This window comes from Procambarus clarkii, chromosome 82 (genome assembly GCF_040958095.1).
Source record: "Procambarus clarkii isolate CNS0578487 chromosome 82, FALCON_Pclarkii_2.0, whole genome shotgun sequence".
Classification (NCBI taxonomy): domain Eukaryota; kingdom Metazoa; phylum Arthropoda; class Malacostraca; order Decapoda; family Cambaridae; genus Procambarus; species Procambarus clarkii.
The window spans coordinates 317,910-340,515 of record NC_091231.1 but is presented as its reverse complement, the minus strand read 5'-3'; the positions used below and the strand labels follow the sequence as shown (position 1 = coordinate 340,515).

Here is a 22,606-nt window from a genome sequence, read left to right as displayed (position 1 = left end):
TCTTAACGGATGAGGTGAACCTCCTAACGTGGGAGTTGAACCTTTTACGTGGGAGGTGAATCTCTTATGTGGGAGGTGAACCTCTAAATGAGTTTGAAAAACATCTTAATTTCAAATGAGGATTTCTTACCAAAGGAGAGCAAAGCTACCTTTTTGGCCAATCTAGCATATGCCGCTGATGATATATTTTTGATGTGTGTGTGTGTATACTCATCTAATTGTGCTTGCGGGGGTTGAGCTTTGTCTCTTTGGTCCCGCCTCTCAACTGTCAATCAACTGGTGTACAGATTCCTGAGCCTACTGGGCTCTATCATATCTACATTTGAAACTGTGTATGGAGTCAGCCTCCACCACATCACTGCCTAATGCATTCCACCTGTTAACTACTCTGACACTGAAAAAGTTTTTTCTAACGTTCCTTTGGCTCATGTGGGTACTCAGTTTCCACCTGTGTCCCCTTGTTCGCGTACCACCCGTGTTGAACAGTTTATCTTTATCTTCCCTGTCAATTCCTCTGATAATTTTATTGTTAGTGATCATGTCTCCCCTTACTCTGTCAGTGGTTCAGTTCCAGAAATCTTTCCTCGTAGCTGATACCTCTCAGCTCGGGGAAAAGTGTGTGTGTGTGTGTGTGTGTGTGTGTGTGTGTGTGTGTGTGTGTGTGTGTGTGTGTGTGTGTGTGTGTGTGTGTGTGTGTGTGTGTGTGTGTGTAAGAGCGATTGCTCTCTGCATCACAAGGAGTAAGATCTAGCTCTGGGGCTCCATCTCCTAGCTATTAGGTACCTGGTATTCTAATTGCTGGTGAGGTTCAAATGTGTTCTATGATACATGCTCCGGGTGTTCTCTCTCTCGTACCACGCTCACTATAAATAAGTACCTTCCTACATCTCTCTCATTGTGTCCTCCAGATTCCACCTGCGCCCTGTCCCTCTGTTACTTGTTGTGCTGAAAAACACTGTCCCATTCCAAATCATCTGCTACCCATAGTATCTTGAAGGCTGCATATCTCTTCTGGTCTTCATGAGAGGTAGTGCTCTCAGGGGCATTACGTCCCCCGGGGCATCACTCACTAGGGATAAAGGGGGGGGGAGTATAAAGCTCAGGGGCATCATTAATGAAGGATATGGGGCATAATGCCTTGAAGCATTATTCGCGGAGTGCATGGAGATTGCAGTACCCCGAGGGATACCACTCAAAGGGCATACAGCGCTCCAAGGGGCATCATTCAAAGGGTACACAGTGCCCCAAGGGGGGGCATTATCCACTAGGAACATATGGCGGCCCGAAGACATCACTCACCAGGGGCATGAGGACGTACTGACAGAAGAGGCCGATAATGGGTCCGACGGGCTTCTTGACGATTTCCTTCACCACCTGCAGGTCGAGGGTGGCGCCCATACAGAAGTAGAGGATGCCCACCAAGAAAGCAATGATGAAGGTGAAGATCTTAGTGATGTGTTGGTAGGAGAGGAGCACCGTCATCTCCATCGCGCCCTCTGCCACTGTCTGTCACAATAACAACAATATGTAGTGTGTGTGTGTGTGTGCATTACCATGGTGACAGTGAACACATACCACTATGAATGCACTCCCAGCCACACATGTACAAGGTGCACTAGTGCACACACATCACCATAGCAAGACACTATTTTAAAAATTACGTGCATGCTTAAAGTACAACACAAGTATGCAGCACATTCGACTTGAGAATGGTCCAGGACGGACCGAAACGTCGTCGTCCCTTCACCTTCTAGTGTGTGGTCTGGTCAACATACTTTAGCCACGTTATTGTGACTCATCGCCTGCACAAGTATGCAGAAAATAAGGAGAATTTACATAAATATTTACAGTTTTTGGAGCACGTGAGAATGACTGTTTGGTCTACTGCTGTTCTAAACGACATGATAAACGCAGCAGCAGCAGCAGCAGCGTTCCAACTATAGTGGTCACTGGTGGCTACATAAAACAACGGTGTCTACCATTTGGACTCACCACATTATCTTCGTCATAAAGGACAAGGTGGAGTTTGTTGAAGCCGATGAATATGGCGGTAATGTTGAGGTGGCCGTAGTAGGTGATGCCGGAGTAGTGGTGTGTGAGGTTGTGGACGGAGGCGTCCTGCACCTCGCTCACCGACGCCACCTCTGACACCAGCTGCATGGAGACAGGTAATGTTAGACACGCCACCATCTGTGCGATGTTGTTTTACCATATACACTGACGGATCGCTCAATACAGCTACAGGGAGGGCAGGAAGTGCTGTTATTGCTCATCAGCCCGATGGCAGCACAATTCAAAGGAATATAAGAATTAGTAACTGGGTATCCACAATGCAAGCTGAGTTGGAAGCAATACTGGTAACACTCGAAATTATTCACAACACTGAAGTAGACAGCTTAATTATCTCCGACTCCCTTCCCTCACTACTATATTTACCCTCTTGCATACTTAGCAAGAGGGTAAATATAAAAATGTTGTGGATTCCTTCTCACATTGGCCTGCAGGAACATGACAAAGTTGACGCCCTTGCTAAGGTTGCAGTAAATAAAGACAGTATTGAACGGAATCTTGAGTTATCAAATAGGTCTCTTAAAAGTGTCATTAGACGAGAACTCCTGGATGAATTTGAAGAAAGTAGAACAGTGCAAACTGGAACTAGCAGGTCCATTGTTCATCACAATGAAATGTGTGAAGTAAAACATGTGTATGGGGCAAGTAACAAAGTCAGTAGACTAACAGACGTTGTCACAGCTCAAATAAGACTTGCCTACAAGTATCTGGCAGTTCGGCTTGTATAGGGATCTAGATGAAGTAAAGTGTAAAGTGTGAGGACAAAGACAGGGACACACACTCGAACACTATATCTTGGATTGTAGTAAAATTGAGCCATTTAGAGATAAATCTAAGCTCACGTTGTATAATATGGCAACCTATCTTATTACCAAGGATAAAATACCTGAAATCCTTGCACTGTATCCATACTTCGCTTCCAGTAAATAAACAGCATATGAGATTAAGAAAAAAGTAGTGTATTGTGAAGACTAATAATAATCAGCAGCTCCACAATGACTGTATTATCTTATGGACCAGATTAAGAGTTCATGATGCTCAACTACGAATCCGAAGCGCTGTCCACTCAGCTGTCAGGCCCCGTCTTAGCTAATAACTTCAAAGTTATTAGCTAAGTAGACATGAGAGCCAAAATGGCAACTTATTACTGCTAGTGACGCAGTAATAAGTGGCTAGTGGTGGTGGTTGACTTGTGGAACCAATTACCGCGTAATGTAACGGAAGTAGGATCCCTTGATTGTTTCAAGCGTAGGTTAGATATATATATGAATGAGATTGGGTGGTTATAAATAGGAGCTGCCTCGTATTGGCCAATAGGTGTTCTGTAGTTACCTTTATGATAGTGAATAAAGGATAACTGGTAACTCACTTATTAAAGTGAGGATAATACCAGCATTATCCTCACTCTAATAAGACCTAATTGAATTCCTCAGTTCAGGCAAAATTGTAATTAAAATTTGTCAATAAAGATGTTAATAATAATAATGTTCTTAGTGTAGAGAGGCGACGAAGGTTTCTTAAACACCAGAGACGCAGAAGGCGTTTGGCAGCCGAGGTTTACCTTGTCGTCGACGGTGGCGGCGACGCGGGCGACGGGGCTGGTGGTGTTGGTGAACCAGGTGATGGTGTGGTGAGACCCGTCCAGCACCCCCAGCAGCGCCTCCGGGGAGAACCACACCGCTGGCTCCGCCTCCTGCACCTCCTCCTCCATCACCTCCTCCTGGCCGCACTGTTGTAGGGGCGAGACCAAGGACGTGACAACAAGGAGCCTACTCCAGAGTAGCACCACTCGTCCAACACACAACACCCGCTCAATAAATACATTCACATATACAAATAAACACGTACGCTAGAAAACATACAAAACAAGCAAATTGACAAACATAAAACAAATACATTACCAGTGTTGCCAGAGAAAAGGGGAGGGGAAAATAGATCATTCATATTGATACGATCTGAAATATGGTCTGGTCAACATATTTCAGCCACGTTATTGTGACTCCTTGTCTGCAGAAAGGGAGGGAGTGTGAGGGGGACAAATGCAGTAGCTGATATCTTTGTAAGGTCAACTTTCCGCGAACGAGTTGACCAGCAAAGCACTGTGGCAACACTCCACAGTTCCGTAACAAATAACATTGACAAACCTGCCACGGACGGAGCCTAACCATCCAGCCCTCCAGAAACATTATTGACTGACAACTGGTGGCCCGAATATTGCATAAACTTGTCATTGTTCTATTCTGTATTTTAGACCTATGGATGACAGGCGTTCACTAGTATGAAGTTGGACATGATCAACCTATCAACGGTATAGGTTAAGTAATAATTGTAATTAAGAAGCAATAAGATGCTTATCTCAACATACTAAGAAGGTTAGGTGAGGTCGGTGTTTTCTATGAAGCTTTTCAAGGTAAACTAAAATATTAAATCAATTAGTATGTCACATATGCACTTATTAAATAAACCAATATTGACTATAAGCAAGTGCGAGAACGGGTTGCAACCTGAAACTCGCGTCCTCGATTTTTTTTATGAATAACAAATTAAAGTAAAACAAATAACAATAAGAGCAGCTGATGACATGATCATCACCTTAGTATGGGTCAGGACTCATCATCCTCGTCTGCTGGTGCCCAACACCTACAGTGAGCAAGTGGGAGCACCATGAGTACAGTGAGCAAGTGGGAGCACCATGAGTACAGTGAGCAAGTGGGAGCACCATGAGTACAGTGAGCAAGTGGGAGCACCATGAGTACAGTGAGGAAGTGGGAGCACCATGAGTACAGTGAGCAAGTGGGAGCACCATGAGTACAGTGAGCAAGTGGGAGCACCATGAGTACAGTGAGCAAGTGGGAGCACCATGAGTACAGTGAGCAAGTGGGAGCACCATGAGTACAGTGAGCAAGTGGGAGCACCATGAGTACAGTGAGCAAGTGGGGGCACCATGAGTACAGTGAGCAAGTGGGAGCACCATGAGTACAGTGAGCAAGTGGGAGCACCATGAGTACAGTGAGGAAGTAGGAGCACCATGAGTACAGTGAGCAAGTGGGAGCACCATGAGTACAGTGAGCAAGTGGGAGCACCATGAGTACAGTGAGCAAGTGGGAGCACCATGAGTACAGTGAGCAAGTAGGAGCACCATGAGTACAGTGAGCAAGTGGGAGCACCATGAGTACAGTGAGCAAGTGGGAGCACCATGAGTACAGTGAGCAAATGGGAGCACCATGAGTACAGTGAGCAAGTGGGAGCACCATGAGTACAGTGAGCAAGTGGGAGCACCATGAGTACAGTGAGCAAGTGGGAGCACCATGAGTACAGTGAGCAAGTGGGAGCACCATGAGTACAGTGAGCAAGTGGGAGCACCATGAGTACAGTGAGCAAGTGGGAGCACCATGAGTACAGTGAGCAAGTGGGAGCACCATGAGTACAGTGAGGAAGTAGGAGCACCATGAGTACAGTGAGCAAGTGGGAGCACCATGAGTACAGTGAGCAAGTGGGAGCACCATGAGTACAGTGAGCAAGTGGGAGCACCATGAGTACAGTGAGCAAGTGGGAGCACCATGAGTACAGTGAGCAAGTGGGAGCACCATGAGTACAGTGAGCAAGTGGGAGCACCATGAGTACAGTGAGCAAGTGGGAGCACCATGAGTACAGTGAGCAAGTGGGAGCACCATGAGTACAGTGAGCAAGTGGGAGCACCATGAGTACAGTGAGCAAGTGGGAGCACCATGAGTACAGTGAGGAAGTAGGAGCACCATGAGTACAGTGAGCAAGTGGGAGCACCATGAGTACAGTGAGCAAGTGAGAGCACCATGAGTACAGTGAGCAAGTGGGAGCACCATGAGTACAGTGAGGAAGTGGGAGCACCATGAGTACAGTGAGGAAGTGGGAGCACCATGAGTACAGTGAGCAAGTGGGAGCACCATGAGTACAGTGAACAAGTGGGAGCACCATGAGTACAGTGAGCAAGTGGGAGCACCATGAGTACAGTGAGCAAGTGGGAGCACCATGAGTACAGTGAGGAAGTAGGAGCACCATGAGTACAGTGAGCAAGTGGGAGCACCATGAGTACAGTGAGCAAGTGGGAGCACCATGAGTACAGTGAGCAAGTGGGAGCACCATGAGTACAGTGAGCAAGTGGGAGCACCATGAGTACAGTGAGCAAGTGGGAGCACCATGAGTACAGTGAGCAAGTGGGAGCACCATGAGTACAGTGAGGAAGTGGGAGCACCATGAGTACAGTGAGGAAGTGTGAGCACCATGAGTACAGTGAGCAAGTGGGAGCACCATGAGTACAGTGAGCAAGTGGGAGCACCATGAGTACAGTGAGCAAGTGGGAGCACCATGAGTACAGTGAGCAAGTGGGAGCACCATGAGTACAGTGAGGAAGTAGGAGCACCATGAGTACAGTGAGCAAGTGGGAGCACCATGAGTACAGTGAGCAAGTGGGAGCACCATGAGTACAGTGAGCAAGTGGGAGCACCATGAGTACAGTGAGCAAGTGGGAGCACCATGAGTACAGTGAGCAAGTGGGAGCACCATGAGTACAGTGAGCAAGTGGGAGCACCATGAGTACAGTGAGCAAGTGGGAGCACCATGAGTACAGTGAGGAAGTAGGAGCACCATGAGTACAGTGAGCAAGTGGGAGCACCATGAGTACAGTGAGCAAGTGGGAGCACCATGAGTACAGTGAGCAAGTGGGAGCACCATGAGTACAGTGAGCAAGTGGGAGCACCATGAGTACAGTGAGCAAGTGGGAGCACCATGAGTACAGTGAGCAAGTGGGAGCACCATGAGTACAGTGAGCAAGTGGGAGCACCATGAGTACAGTGAGCAAGTGGGAGCACCATGAGTACAGTGAGCAAGTAGGAGCACCATGAGTACAGTGAGCAAGTGGGAGCACCATGAGTACAGTGAGCAAGTGGGAGCACCATGAGTACAGTGAGCAAGTGGGAGCACCATGAGTACAGTGAGCAAGTGGGAGCACCATGAGTACAGTGAGCAAGTGGGAGCACCATGAGTACAGTGAGCAAGTGGGAGCACCATGAGTACAGTGAGCAAGTGGGAGCACCATGAGTACAGTGAGCAAGTGGGAGCACCATGAGTACAGTGAGCAAGTGGGAGCACCATGAGTACAGTGAGCAAGTGGGAGCACCATGAGTACAGTGAGCAAGTGGGAGCACCATGAGTACAGTGAGCAAGTGGGAGCACCATGAGTACAGTGAGCAAGTGGGAGCACCATGAGTACAGTGAGCAAGTGGGAGCACCATGAGTACAGTGAGCAAGTGGGAGCACCATGAGTACAGTGAGCAAGTGGGAGCACCATGAGTACAGTGAGCAAGTGGGAGCACCATGAGTACAGTGAGCAAGTGGGAGCACCATGAGTACAGTGAGCAAGTGGGAGCACCATGAGTACAGTGAGCAAGTGGGAGCACCATGAGTACAGTGAGCAAGTGGGAGCACCATGAGTACAGTGAGCAAGTGGGAGCACCATGAGTACAGTGAGCAAGTGGGAGCACCATGAGTACAGTGAGCAAGTGGGAGCACCATGAGTACAGTGAGCAAGTGGGAGCACCATGAGTACAGTGAGCAAGTGGGAGCACCATGAGTACAGTGAGCAAGTGGGAGCACCATGAGTACAGTGAGCAAGTGGGAGCACCATGAGTACAGTGAGCAAGTGGGAGCACCATGAGTACAGTGAGCAAGTGGGAGCACCATGAGTACAGTGAGCAAGTGGGAGCACCATGAGTACAGTGAGGAAGTAGGAGCACCATGAGTACAGTGAGGAAGTTGGAGCACCATGAGTACAGTGAGGAAGTAGGAGCACCATGAGTACAGTGAGGAAGTAGGAGCACCATGAGTACAGTGAGGAAGTAGGAGCACCATGAGTACAGTGAGGAAGTAGGAGCACCATGAGTACAGTGAGGAAGTAGGAGCACCATGAGTACAGTGAGGAAGTAGGAGCACCATGAGTACAGTGAGGAAGTAGGAGCACCATGAGTACAGTGAGGAAGTAGGAGCACCATGAGTACAGTGAGGAAGTGGGAACACCATGAGTACAGTGAGGAAGTGGGAGCACCATGAGTACAGTGAGGAAGTAGGAACACCATGAGTACAGTGAGGAAGTAGGAACACCATGAGTACAGTGAGGAAGTGGGAACACCATGAGTACAGTGAGGAAGTAGGAACACCATGAGTACAGTGAGGAAGTGGGAACACCATGAGTACAGTGAGGAAGTAGGAACACCATGAGTACAGTGAGGAAGTAGGAACACCATGAGTACAGTGAGGAAGTGGGAACACCATGAGTACAGTGAGGAAGTAGGGAGAAACATGAATGGTAAGCCATTGAAAGAAACTGATCAAAACAACACTATATAGACAACTTGGTACTGTGAGGGTGAGGTACAGAGAGCAGAAGGTACCACCGTTGTACCTTGTTGTACCTTGTACTAGGGACAAGAAGGCTAGCATGCGGGTGAGCTCTCCGGAAACAGGTATTGGAGACAGTGTGTGTGTATAACATGCACAACATTATGACTGAAAAAGGGAAAAAGTTTATAGTTTTTATCAGCGCTGATGGCAATCATATAGGTAAAAATAGACAAATTTAATATGGTAATTGAGTTAAATTAGAAGTCTCCGTGGTGTAGTGGTAAGACACTCGCCTGGCGTTCCGCGAGCGCTATGTCATGGGTTCGTATCCTGGCCGGGGAGGATTTGCTGGGCACAATTCCTTAACTGTAGCCTCTGTTTAACGCAACAGTAAAATGTGTACTTGGATGAAAAAACGATTCTTCGCGGCAGGGGATCGTATTCCAGGGACCATAGGATTAAGGACTTGCCCGAAACGCGTACTAGTGGCTGTACAAGAATGTAACAACTCTTGTATATATCTCAAAAAGTAGAGAAGAACCCTGATTATAAATGAAATTTTGCCTACAGTAGCTGACAATGACTGAGAAGAATGAATGAATTTGAGCAAAATCATCATGAACTCCAGTCGTTCATTCGTCTCATTATATAACAAAATTTATATGAAACAAATACTTGGCTGCGACACTTACCACCGCAGAAGCCATCAACACAATCACCACCACCTTCCACAACCTTCCATCTCTACTGTCCATTCTTCCCCTGGGTCGGATGGTCCTTGAAGTTGGTGACGCTTCTCTCTCTCTCTTGGAAAGGTGGTAAGAGATGTTTCAGCTTCCAAAGTTATGCAAGAGGGGGATACTGCAATTTCCAGATGTATGTAAGAGAGATGATGCAGCTTCCAGAGGTACGTAGGAGAGATGCTGCAGCTTCCAGAGGTACGTAAGAGATGATGCAGCTTCCAGAAGTACGTAAGAAAGATGATGGAGCTTCCAGAGGTACGTGGGAGAGATGCTGCAGCTTCCAGAGGTACGTAAGACAGATGATGCAGCTTCCAGAGGTACGTAGGAGAGATGATGGAGCTTCCAGAGGTGCCCGAGGATGGCAAGTACCACCGACGATGGAGCAAGGAAATTCTGTGTATGGTTCAGGAGAAGTGCAGAGGCCACACAAGCATGATTTTTAGGGTTCCCTGCAAAGAAAGAGAATGACATGACATGAAGATCGAGTTGCTTGGTACTGAAGAAGTAAAATGGTGAGAAATAATAGGTATTTGTGGGAGAAGGATTTAGCTTGATTAATATGTCATATTTTAGTTTAACGTATCATATCCCAGCTTGGTTGATATGTCATATCATAGTTTGATAGATATATCATATTCTAGAGAGAGAGAGAGAGAGAGAGAGAGAGAGAGAGAGAGAGAGAGAGAGAGAGAGAGAGAGAGAGAGAGAGAGAGAGAGAGAGAGAGAAAGAGCTGTTTCCTTAAGACCTCGGCAATATAAAAGATAATATAAAAGATATCAAATAAAGATTTAGTAATAACTAACTCAGTACGGAAAGGGCTTTGTGTAAAGGTAATGTTTGTGGTGTGGGAGGAGAGATGACGTCACACTGGGAACAAAGAGGATCACACTAGGTAAACACACCTTCCCATCCTGTCATTGAGGGATGTAAAGTGGCTGCTATGACTCCTAGATAACACAAGACATATTGCCTTCACTCTCACCATTGTGTCATACAATTAAAAAAATAATAAAAATGTAGGATACTTTTTTAATCTCTCGCGGACGTAGTTTGCTTGACGCACTGAAATGACAGATAACAACTGTTCAAGGTTTTGTTTGTTCCTGAGGACAGCTGATCCACCCCCAGTGCTGTGTGCCCACATACTCACCTACATGTACTCAAATAGATGTACTTCAAGGGTTATCTTGAGGTTATCTTGAGATGATTTCGGGGCTTTTTCTAGTGTCCCTGCGGCCCGGTCCTCGACCAGGCCTCCACCCCCAGGAAGCAGCCCGTGACAGCTGACTAACTCCCAGGTACCTATTTACTGCTAGGTAACAGGGGCATTTAGGGTGAAAGAAACTTTGCCCATTTGTTTCTGCCTCGTGCGGGAATCGAACCCGCACCACAGAATTACGAGTCCTGCGCGCTATCCACCAGGCTGCGAGGCCCCATGACTAGGGTCGACTATTAGCTCACATAAACTTCGTCTTTCCTTTTTACCAATCAATCAATATAGTAACTTTCATTCCTTATGTTTCTTGTCTTTTCTTTACGTAATACTTTTGGATTTCGAAGTTTTCGTGATTGCTTTTCTTTTCGAAGTCCGCGATGCATTTATGTGTCACACACTGAAGTTCTTCCGACGTCTCGTTGCTTCGTCTGCATCAACAGTCTCCACCCGAAGCCTCTTGTCCTTCCTTATGTCATTTTATACATTGATTTTGTGTGCATTTTATGTTCTTGTCACCTACGATGCTATCACGTCTCTCCAACGTGATAAGCCTGAGTTCTCTCAGCCTTTCCTTGGAGTCCCTTCAGCCAGGGCTGAAGGGAAGGGACTGGACCCCTTACTAAATCAAATATTGCTCAGCGTCCAAAGTAGACCTTTCCCTCCCTCCCTCCCTCCCTCCTCCCTTCGCGACCCACGACCCTCGCCTACTTAAAGCAGGAACTCACTACGACCTTCACCCAGCCCTCGCTCACTGCAACTCCTGCCCACCACCACCACACTCACCAACTACCACCACTCATCCATGACCACCTTTGACAACCACAGCCCATAGCTCTTTTTCACGCTCGATGTCCTCAATGAGTTTAATTCCCGTTGTCGGGGACAGGAACCTTGTATATATACATACTTTAAGCTAGTATCGAGGTCCCCCCCCCCCCCCGCAAGGTGGAACTACAGACCCGCCCCAGGATGAAACACCACAACAGTTGACTAACTCCCGGTTACCTATTAACTGCTAGGTGAACAGGTCATTAGTTGAAAGGAAACCTGCCCAATCATTTCTATCACGCCCAGGGATCGAACCGGGATATATTTCAGTAGTGAAAGACCACATCAAATGCAAAGGCGAAAGGTATTTTTAAAGTCTCGAGATATCCACAAGAAAACTTATTTACGCTGAGAATTTACATAAAAGTAATGGGTTGATTTTGATCGACTTGAGAATGGTTCAGGACGGACCGAAACGTCGTCGTCCCTTCACCGTCTAGTGTGTGGTCAGGTCAACATAATTTAGCCACGTTATTGTGACTCATCGCCTGCACCGGGTTGATTTTGTTACTTCACTTGCGTGTCAGTCAGTGGTAATCAGAGAGACATATGGTCAACTGAAAGACGTTCCTAGCGCTTCAGAACGCCGCTAGTTCATGCGGCCGTCCTCGTAATAGAACGTCGCCTTTTGAATAAAAAATTATAGCGGCTCGCGAAATTGACATACTGTACCGTTTTCTGTTCTGGGTCGCTTCCCTAAATTATGAAATGACTTATGAAATGCTTGGTCCAAAGTCCTGGCAGTCCGGGAGACATCTCCCGTCATGCAGGGTGCAGTCACACCTCCACAGATCTTCAGTATCAGCTCTTGATACTGGTAATGGCTCAAAAGGGCCACCACTTACGGGCTATTCATGCCCGTGCCACCTTTTGGGTGACTTAATCTTCATCAATCAATCATCCTGGCAGTCCGCACCTTAGCTCTTCCCAGTAGCAGTGGGGCCAGTAGTCTGGGCTGTGGAAGATCGTGTGTTTACCACAAACGGGACTAACCTGTCCTCAGTGAGGAGGGAGGGGGGGGGGGGGGAAATCAACCTTCGTGGTAATCACCTCAAAATGCACTACACAATTAGTGCTTTTATGTACCTCTTACCCTTGGTTTGTTAGGGTAGGTTAGGGCAACGTGTTGCGTCCCCAAACATGTTAAATATTAAACGTAGTCGTGCTTGAACATCCCCTTGAATTTGAAATTAAAGTGAGCCTTGGCATTGGGGCTTATCAAGGAAAAGGAGTATACTAGAGAATTAGTCTATATTAAAGCCTGGTTAGTTACCAGGCTTAACTGGTAGTTATTTACCAGATATGAAGTTATATCTGTACAAGGATACAGATATAACTTGAGTTATAACCTGTACCTCAAATACAGCTATATTTGTTTAGGATAAAGTTCAATTGCCAGTTTACCAACAGACTATTATTGGAACCTTAATAAGTGTTCAGAGCATCACAACTTTCTAGATAGGTATCCAGGTGGTGTAACGAGGGAGGAAGTCCACGCAGTATAATAACTTAGGCCTGAGGACAGGCCACAATTAACACATGGGCACTAGGCTTAAGCTTACACCGATACACACTCTTAGTTGATTCACGCAGAACTCAGATACATATCAGCTGTGAATGCTCGTGGCTTGTTGTGGACACTTGTGCGCTGGACGGCAGGCGTAGGGTCGTTGAGGGCGGCTGAAGATAGTGTGAGACAAAAGTACGACTTTTGAATCTGAATTGACAGTGACTTCCAGTTATGCGGGTCTCTTCTCAATATGGCGCGGAGCCAGCCGCTGGGGTGATATTCGCGCCCTCCTCGACGTGGGCTGCACTAGGCTTCCTTCGTCTCGTGTCCAAATGCTTTCTCTAGCTACTTAGGATGAGAACCAATCAGAACTTGTATAGGTTATGGATTCTCACTAGTGATAGGCGGGAGCGTTGAGTACTTGACTTACGGTGGTACTCCTGCTTCCACCAGCAGTCCGTGGTGTAGTGGTAAGACACTCGCCTGGCGTTTCGCGAGCGCTTTGTCCTGGGTTCGTATGCTGGCCGGGGAGGATTTACTGGGGGGTCAATCCTTAACTGTAGACTCTGTTTACCCAACAGTAAAATGGGTACCTGGTCGCCTTTCGCCAAGATGCTCGGGAACCTGTGCACCAGCCGATTGGAGATTGAGAGGCGGGACCAAAGAGCTCAAGCTTTTCCTTCAAAAGTACAATAGTTGTTTACTAGATGAGAACACTATCCACCTCAAATGTGACCCATCACCTCCCCCACTCCACACGTCTCCTCAAGTGACAGACAACAATTTTCCAACCAACATCGATATTTCTTCAAGTATAAACGATTTCCTTAACAACTACCACCTCGACTTCTGCATTTGTAAATAACACCCCTCCTACACCCCTCTTCCCTTTCAAATGTAACTCGCCCCTCCACACACTCACCCCTCAGGTGTAAGTCACCCCCCCTCCCCCCCACACCATACGTCAGCACCAATTTACTGAGAGTCACCTGTCCCAACACGTCGCCCTGTTCTCTCTAGTGAAAGTCCCGCCCAGCATGTGTGTAAGTTATCTCCTCCCTTACCCCACCCGACTCCCAGGAAGTCCACCTGGAGGGCTGCTCACTCTACAAAACTCAAACGTCATTATGTACACACCACTGACGACACTGGCCTACACCAGTGCGCACGCCCGCCCCCCTCCCCTTCCCCCCCCCCCCCTCACACACCTTTTTACACAGGTGGCCTCTGAAGCAGGCGACTTCCAACTCCTTTTAGCAGGCTGAGAGTATTTCCTTCTTATAGCATATGTCAAGCCTTACCATACTAGTTTTCCCCCCTAAAACATTTTGTGTTATGGCTGTTCAGGTAATTTATCACACACGCTAAACTCAGCCTGTGAGAGGCGCTGGAAAAGTTTACAGATGAACATAATGGGCTCAGTTACTGTACACCAAAATGTATTTAATTAAGCAAGTTGACGCTTTGATAAACCAGTAACATAGTTTATTAACATACATGTTATCAGTAGTCATAAACTTATACAATTAACACAGCTGTGATCCCTGGTGGTCCTAACACAGTTGTGACTCCAAGTGGTCCTAACACAGCTGTGATCCCAAGTGGTCCTAACACAGCTGTGATCCCAAGTGGTCCTAACACAGCTGTGATCCCAAGTGGTCCTAACACAGCTGTGATCCCAAGTGGTCCTAACACAGCTGTGATCCCAAGTGGTCCTTACACAGCTGTGATCCCAAGTGGTCCTAACACAGCTGTGATCCCAAGTGGTCCTAACACAGCTGTGATCCCAAGTGGTCCTAACACAGCTGTGATCCCAAGTGGTCCTAACACAGCTGTGATCCCAAGTGATCCTAACACAGGGAGTGGGAGTTCTCGTTTATTATGAGTCCCATCGTGTGATACTATCATTATTTCTTTTCATTTAAGGATGTATACTGGGGAGTGTACTCTGTTAGTATACATGGATAGTATATTTGTCCCTGTGACTAATGTACGTGGTGGCTAAGGTAAACCGTTTACATTTACGGTGTTGTAAATTAGGTTTGTAACGTGGTATCTGTGAGTTAATTACAGCAGCCTTGCTTGTGCTGTTATCTCTGTATTTGTAACTTTGTATCATTGTTTAAATTTTATGTAGTCTGAATCTCGTTTGTTGGCCACTGTAGCTGTTGTTCCGCAGATATAACATTAAGAATTACGTGTTGTATACGGGACTGAGAGGGTTGCCTCCTAGTGTGATAACACCAGCCAATAATAATGGGGGCTTGTCTGTGATCTGAAAACAAAGATCACTGTATGTTTGACCATATTTGTTAATGCCCAGTTTGGTGTTATCTTGTTTGGTCAGTGGTCATTGTTATTTTTTACTTGATTTCTTGTCTTGGATTTTGCTTAAAGCTTTGTAACTGTGTCTTTCAGTGTTGCCATATTTGCCGAATGATGCAACATTGAAATATACGATTATTTCACATTTGCCAAGGTGCCCATCTCTAGTTAAGCTATTTGCCTATGAAAAGTCTAATTTAATTTCACTGGGAAAACATTACGGTTTGAACATTCAGAGGAACATGTCTTAGAAGAAACTTAAATCACATTATGTCTCTAAGACATAATTTCTTTGCTCTTTACACAACTTGACCAAATTTGGATAAGGATTTATTGTCACAATTATTCTCTTATTCTTTTGTCATGCCACAAATTGTGTTAACTATCTCGAAGACATTTTGGAGTAATATATGATTTACATTGATTAGTGCAAGTATGCTGTAGTCTTGAAGACTTGAATTTGAAGGCCCATCAATGCCGGGAGTGTTACCAAGGCCGCCACAACCTTACTGATCAACCAGCAAGTATACTTCAACTCTGGACATAGTTCAAGATTGATTGATTGATTGATAAAGATTAAGCCACCCAAGAGGTGGCACGGGCATGAATAGCCCGTAAGTGGCGGTCCTTTTGAGCCATTACCAGTATCAAGAGATGATACTAGAGATCTGTGGAGGTGCGACTGCACCCTGCGTGACGGGAGATGTCTCCCGGACCAAATGGTGACCAAATGGTGATAGTTCAAGACTAAAGCAAGCTTGATATACTGTTTAAACAACAAGAGGTGTGATACCGCCTTTGGTGTATAAATGATTAGTAATATTTTGGTAACTCACTGTGATAATTTTTCTTGGCAACTAGAATACATTCGACTCAGCGTGATGATGTAGGCGGGTCGTCATTTCATTGGTTGTGTTATGTGTGTGTGCTACTGGTGTTTACAGTGCTCATTGGCGTAGATTATTGGCGAGCGACGGAGTGCTCCTCCCAGTGTTCCCCAAGCTCATTGTTGCCTGTGCTAAGGTTCTAATATTCAACCCGTTCTCGCACTTGCTTATAGTCAATATTGGCTTATTTAATAAGTGCATATGTGACATACTAATTGATTGTGAATATTTTAGTTTACCTTGAAAAGCTTCATAGAAAACACCGACCTCACCTAACCTTCTTAGTATGTTAAGATAAGCATCTTATTGCTTCTTACTTACAATTATTACTTAACCTATACCGTTGATAGATTAAGTAATAATTGTAAATAAGAAGCAATAGGATGCTTATCTTAACATACTAAGAAGGTTAGGTGAGGTCGGTGTTTTCTATGAAGCTTTTCAAGGTAAACTAAAATATTCACAATCAATTAGTATGTCACATATGCACTTATTAAATAAGCCAATATTGACTATAAGCAAGTGCGAGAACGGGTTGAATATTACGATGGATCTCCTGTAGCAGCGTTTAGGGCATTATATTACTGAGGAGAGAGTTACCATTTTTTTATATTATATATTAAACACTATTCTGTGGTTTGGTTACTTTGTGTGATAAGGTGGAGTGGATGATGCCATGCACTGTATCTTTGGACTTACTGATGATTACTGACATTACATAATACAGCGGCAATATCCTCTCAACTTCAGAATTGCTGTCCAGTTTTCAGGTACTACAAATAATAACTGGACCAAAGAGCCAGAGCTCAACCCCCGCAAACACAACTAGGTGAGTACAACTAGGTGAGTACACACACACACACATACACACGATATTGCAATCAAAGCGAAAAAACAGCCTAAGTTACTACACAGTCATATAAGAAGAAAAATGTTGGTGAACGACCAAGTGACAAGACTAAGGAAGACAGAGGGGGGCATATACTGAAAGTGACAAGGTAACCTGCGAGGCACTGAATGCCAGTTTCCACGGAGTGTTCACTACCGAGCCTGAGCAGCTCCCATTGTTGGAAGGGGTTACCCTAGATGAAAGACTATCAGATATAGAGGTGACAGCAGAGGAGGTAATGAAACAGTTGACAACTCTAGATGCAACTAAAGCAGTTGGACCAGACAAAGTATCACCGTGGATACTAAAAGAAGCAGCGCAGGCCCTCAGCGTGCCTCTGGCAATGATCTTTAATGAGTCACTTATGTCGGGAGAATTGCCCAGTTGCTGGAAGAAGGCAAATGTCGTGCCGATCTTCAAGAAAGGCGATAGGGAGGAGGCACTTAACTATAGACCTGTATCACTGACAAGCATCCCCTGTAAAATACTGGAAAGAATAATTAGGCTACGACTGGTTGCACACCTGGAGAACATTAGGTTTGTGAACAAACATCAACATGGGTTCTGGACAGGGAAATCGTGCCTAACAAACCTTCTGGAATTCTATGATAAAATAACGAGGATAAGACAGGACAGAGATGGTTGGGCAGACTGCATATTTCTGGACTGCCAAAAAGCCTTTGATACAGTACCGCACATGAGACTGCTGTTCAAACTCGAGAGGCAGGCGGGGGTGGGGGGAAAGGTCCTAGCATGGATAAGCAACTACCTAACAGGAAGGAGCCAAAGAGTTACGGTAAGGGGCGAGAAGTCGGACTGGTGAACAGTAATAAGTGGAGTACCACAAGGATCGGTGCTGGGACCAATTCTATTTCTTGTATATGTTAACGACATGTTTACAGGCGTAGAGTCCTACATGTCGATGTTTGCGGATGACGCAAAGTTGATGAGAAGAGTTGTGACAGATGAGGATTGCAGGATCCTCCAAGAGGACCTAAACAGGTTGCAGAGATGGTCAGAGAAATGGCTACTGGAATTCAACACGAGCAAATGTAAAGTTATGGAAATGGGACTAGGAGATAGGAGACCAAAGGGACAGTACATAATGAAGGGGAACAGCCTACCTGTGACGATGCGCGAAAGAGACCTGAGTGTGGACGTAACACCCAAGCTATCTCCTGAGGCACATATAAATAGGATAACGACAGCAGCGTACTCTACACTGGCAAAAGTTAGAACATCATTCAGAAACCTAAGTAAGGAGGCATTTAGGGCGCTTTACACTGCCTACGTGAGGCCAGTCTTAGAGTATGCCGCCTCATCATGGAGTCCCCATCTGAAGAAGCATATAATGAAACTGAAAAAGGTTCAGAGGTTTGCAACGAGACTCGTCCCAGAGCTACGAGGGATGGGGTATGAGGAGCGCCTGAGGGAACTGTGCCTTACGACACTAGAAAGAAGAAGGAAGAGGCGGGGGGGACATGATAGGAACGTATAAAATACTCAGAGGGATTGACAGAGTGGACATAGACGAAATGTTCACACGGAATAGTAACAGAACGAGGGGACATGGATGGAAGCTGGAAACTCAGATGAGTTACAGAGATGTTAGGAAGTTTTCTTTTAGCGTGAGAGTAGTGGGGAAATGGAATGCACTTCAGGAACAGGTTGTGGAAGCAAATACTATTCATAATTTTAAAAGCAGGTATGATAGGGAAATGGGACAGGAGTCATTGCTGTAAACAACCGATGCTCGAAAGGCGGGATCCAAGAGTCAATGCTCGATCCTGCAGACACAACTAGGTGAGTACACAACTAGTTGAGTACACACACACACACACACTACTGCTTGTAAGTAGTGTATTCCCCTAGTTGTATTTACCTAGTTGTGCTTGCGGGGGTTGAGCTCTGCTCTTTCGGCCCATCTCTCAACTGTTACTAACTACTAGCTAATTTTTTTTTCACACACAAGCCCTAGGAAGCAGCTCGTAACAGCTGTCTAACTCCCAAGCACCTATTTACTGCTAGGCAACAGGGGGCATCAGGATGAAAGAAACTCTGCCCATTTGTTTCCGCTTAGTCCGGGAATCAAACCCGGGCCACATGATTACGAGTCCCGCGCGCTGTCCACTCAGCTTCCAGACTCCTACCCTGTGTGTATGTGTTATTGTTCAACCACAAGTGAGCAGACAAGCGGAGACCAGGACGCCGCAAAGGGAATAAGTTCATCGTTCCGCTGAAGGAAACGGGGAAACGGGTCACTTTGCCGCGGTGGAACAGCAGGTCTAGACAGTAAGTTTTTTTTTTTTTTTTGAGATATATACAAGAGTTGTTACATTCTTGTACAGCCACTAGTACGCGTAGCGTTTCGGGCAAGTCCTTAATCCTATGGTCCCTGGAATACGATCCCCTGCCGCGAAGAATCGTTTTTTCATCCAAGTACACATTTTACTGTTGCGTTAAACAGAGGCTACAGTTAAGGAATTGCGCCCAGTAAATCCTCCCCGGCCAGGATACGAACCCATGACATAGCGCTCGCGGAACGCCAGGCGAGTGTCTTACCACTACACCACGGAGACTGCTAGGAAGTCGAAGGAATCTGCTAGGAAGTGAAGGAATCTTGGCCGAGAGAACCATGTAAAGTACCTTCAGCGGCCTTCAAGAAGTCCCTCAACATATTTACTGTTTGATGGCCATTTGTGAGTACAGGAACAAGTATAGTCGGTGGTGACTTGGAGTGGAGGGTACCGTCACTAGACTGGCTGGCGCCCAGGTGGTACCTCCGGCTCAGCCATTTACAGTGTGTTGACCCACTGACCAGACACGCGTCTTACAATTTCCGGGTTGGGTTCCGGGAATACCGAGGGGAGAGCTCTCCTTGACGGGACTGGCATTGAGTAACGCAAGATCATCATTAATTCCAATTCTTGTCTTATGAAACTTTCAGCGTCTCCTGGAGCCTCCAGAACTCTCAGAAAGCTCTGCATTCTTCGAAGAATGCAGAGCTGGATTCTGACTAAATAATGCACGAAGTCGAAATTGAGACTGATTTCGAAAATGAATGCACAAAGTGGAGCCTGCATCAGGTATGACCGAGCCGCCCGGGCGTGGGGCGGGCTCCCACACCCGCTATACCCTAACTGCTCTTAAAACCAAACTGCCTCAGACATCTCCACTACCACAGTGTGATAAAATCGTGAAAAGGCGGGTCAGGCTTCAGGCTCCTGTAGTCTGCAACTCTACAAATAATATAAATATATAAGCTCTGAGCAACTGCTGGAGTGTTATGACTGACTGGCCTCCTCTTAAAGCTTGGCGTCACGTGAACATTGTAGATTGTTTCAAGTTTTGTCTTCAAAGTAGGAAATTCAAAATGATATAATTTGTAAATAACTGTCATTTGTAGAACACAGCATACAACACGGGGCATTTGTTGACACAGACACAACACTTGTGTTGCATAGTAACAAAGATTAAGACTTGTATTGCATACCTGAGCAGCTGCTGTTCAACTTAACACTCTGGTCTAAATAACATCTACAAGTGAGCTTTGCCATTTGGGAAGTTTTACGATTGTATTTGTGTTCTGTGAGGTAAGAAGACTTAAATGGTTGCTTGCATTGGTTTTAGTGCTCCTGTTCTAACGTTAAAGCGCTTTGGGCTCCAGAGTGTGGCCAGGCTTGACGAAACGACCAAAAGATGTATATATAATTATTATACCCTTTATTTGACGCCTCGCCGGACGTATGGGTCATGGTTAAGGTTCGAAACTTAAAAACAAAACACTGTTAATATACGAGCTGAGCTTAAGTAAAGTTTCAATTTCTGTAGCTCTCTCCCCCTCCCCCCTGTCTGTCTGTCTGTCTGTCTCTCTCTCTCTCTCTCTCTCTCTCTCTCTCTCTCTCTCTCTCTCTCTCTCTCTTTCACCCACACCCACACACGTTAGAAAGACGACGTTAGACAGAATTTTTTCAGTGTCAGAGTAGTAGACAAATGGAATACATTAGGAAGTGATGTGGAGGAGGCTGACTCCATACACAGCTTCAAGTGTAGATAAGATAGAGCCCAGTAGGCTCAGGAACCTGTACACCAGGTGATTGACAGTTGAGAGGCGGGACCAAAGAGCCAGAACTCAACCCCCACAAGCACAACTAGGCGAGTACGCACACAGATGAGGCATCACTGAATTTTTAGGGGAAATTTGTGTGTGGAAGGTGGCCAGGCTAGGCTGCTCGGGGTCAGCCACACTGGCTTTCTTTAAGGAACATCGCCCCCTACAGCCACCACTACTGATTGTCATGAAGTCTGAAATCTGGGCTTTGTGTTCCCAAGAGGTTTTGAATAATTTTCTTATATAAATGCATAACATGTTAATAATAATAATAATAATACTAATACTAATAATAATAATACTAATAGTAATGATAATAATAATTGTTATTTATATAAAGTACATTTTATGAATGATACAGTGAAGTAACCATAGGTACACATGGTGATGTATATAAAGTCACTTATGTGCAGGGAAGAAGAGGGGGTAGATGGGTAGGGAAAGACAGGTAGAAAGACCCATGCACGGCAGCTACCCATACTGCTGTATCTCCCACCATGGAGGAACATTACACAGGTGTACTGTATTCCTCCACCATACCTGGCTGTATCTCCCACCATGGAGGAACATTACACAGGTGTACTGTATTCCTCCACCACACCTGGCTGTATCTCCCACCATGGAGGAACATTACACAGGTGTACTGTATTCCTCCACCACACCTGGCTGTATCTCCCACCATGGAGGAACATTACACAGGTGTACTGTATTCCTCCACCACACCTGGCTGTATCTCCCACCATGGAGGAACATTACACAGGTGTACTGTATTCCTCCACTACACCTGGCTGTATCTCCCACCATGGAGGAACATTACACAGGTGTACTGTATTCCTCCACCACACCTGGCTGTATCTCCCACCCTAGAGGAAGTCTCGTGACTTCTCTAAAAACAATGGGTTTACGAGGCCCAAAGTGGAAATCCTAACAATTCATCAACAACAGTTTTACTACGAATCTCGTATTCAGAAGCAACGACTTACATTAAATTCCAGGGTTAGGTTCCCGAAGCTGAAGGACGAGAAAGCGGTCCCTTCCCCCACAAGTGAAAATCACGTACTGGATGGTCATCCTGCCTGCCGCCTCTTATATGACTTTCCTGCCCTGTCGTGACGTCACGGCCTTCAGCTGGGCACACTGTTCTTGGTACGCCTTCATGTTTGCGGTTACTCAGCAGGTTGTGTCCTGGTCGACCTGGAGAGCCGCCGCTGCTGAACTCACATCTGGAAGCCCTGCTATCTGGTTCCATGGGGCCAAACAACCATTTATAATTTCGAGATTAGTTTGCAGATGAATTAAGAACACAGGCACACACACGCGCGCGCGCACACACACACAACTTTTTTAGTGTCAGAGTGGTTGACAAATGGAATGCATTAGGAAGTGATGTGGTGGAGGCTGACTCCATACACAGTTTCAAGTGTAGATATGATAGAGCCCAATAGGCTCAGGAATCTGTACACCTGTTGATTGACGGTTGAGAGGCGGGACCAAAGAGCCAGAGCTCAACCCCCGCAAACACAACTAGGTGAGTACACACACACACACACCACCTGTTGATTGACGGTTGAGAGGCGGAACCAAAGAGCAAGAGCTCAACCCCCGCAAGCACAAATAGGTGAGTACACACACACACACATTGACTCCATAC

General features: G+C 46.0%; 2 protein-coding genes across 2 annotated transcripts in view; one reads left to right on the top strand and one right to left on the bottom strand.

Annotated features, from left to right (window-relative positions):
* The window catches only part of LOC123764270 (ileal sodium/bile acid cotransporter), a 36,585-nt gene extending 14,276 nt beyond the window's left edge, over positions 1–22,309 (bottom strand). Inside the window, exons 1-5 of the mRNA XM_045751830.2 lie at positions 21,939–22,309; positions 9,138–9,637; positions 3,632–3,799; positions 1,993–2,154; positions 1,300–1,506 (exon numbers count right to left, since the gene is read on the bottom strand). Coding sequence (XP_045607786.2) covers positions 1,300–1,506; positions 1,993–2,154; positions 3,632–3,799; positions 9,138–9,200 — 600 coding nt within the window. The 5' untranslated portion in view covers positions 9,201–9,637; positions 21,939–22,309. The remainder of the gene's footprint in view (positions 1–1,299; positions 1,507–1,992; positions 2,155–3,631; positions 3,800–9,137; positions 9,638–21,938) is intronic.
* On the top strand, positions 9,395–14,628 carry LOC123764185 (integumentary mucin A.1-like). Its single transcript, XM_045751720.1, has 2 exons — positions 9,395–9,443; positions 14,279–14,628. The coding sequence occupies exons 1-2, from the start codon at positions 9,395–9,397 to the stop codon at positions 14,626–14,628; spliced, it is 399 nt and encodes a 132-aa protein (XP_045607676.1).
* Positions 22,310–22,606: the final 297 nt, after the last annotated feature.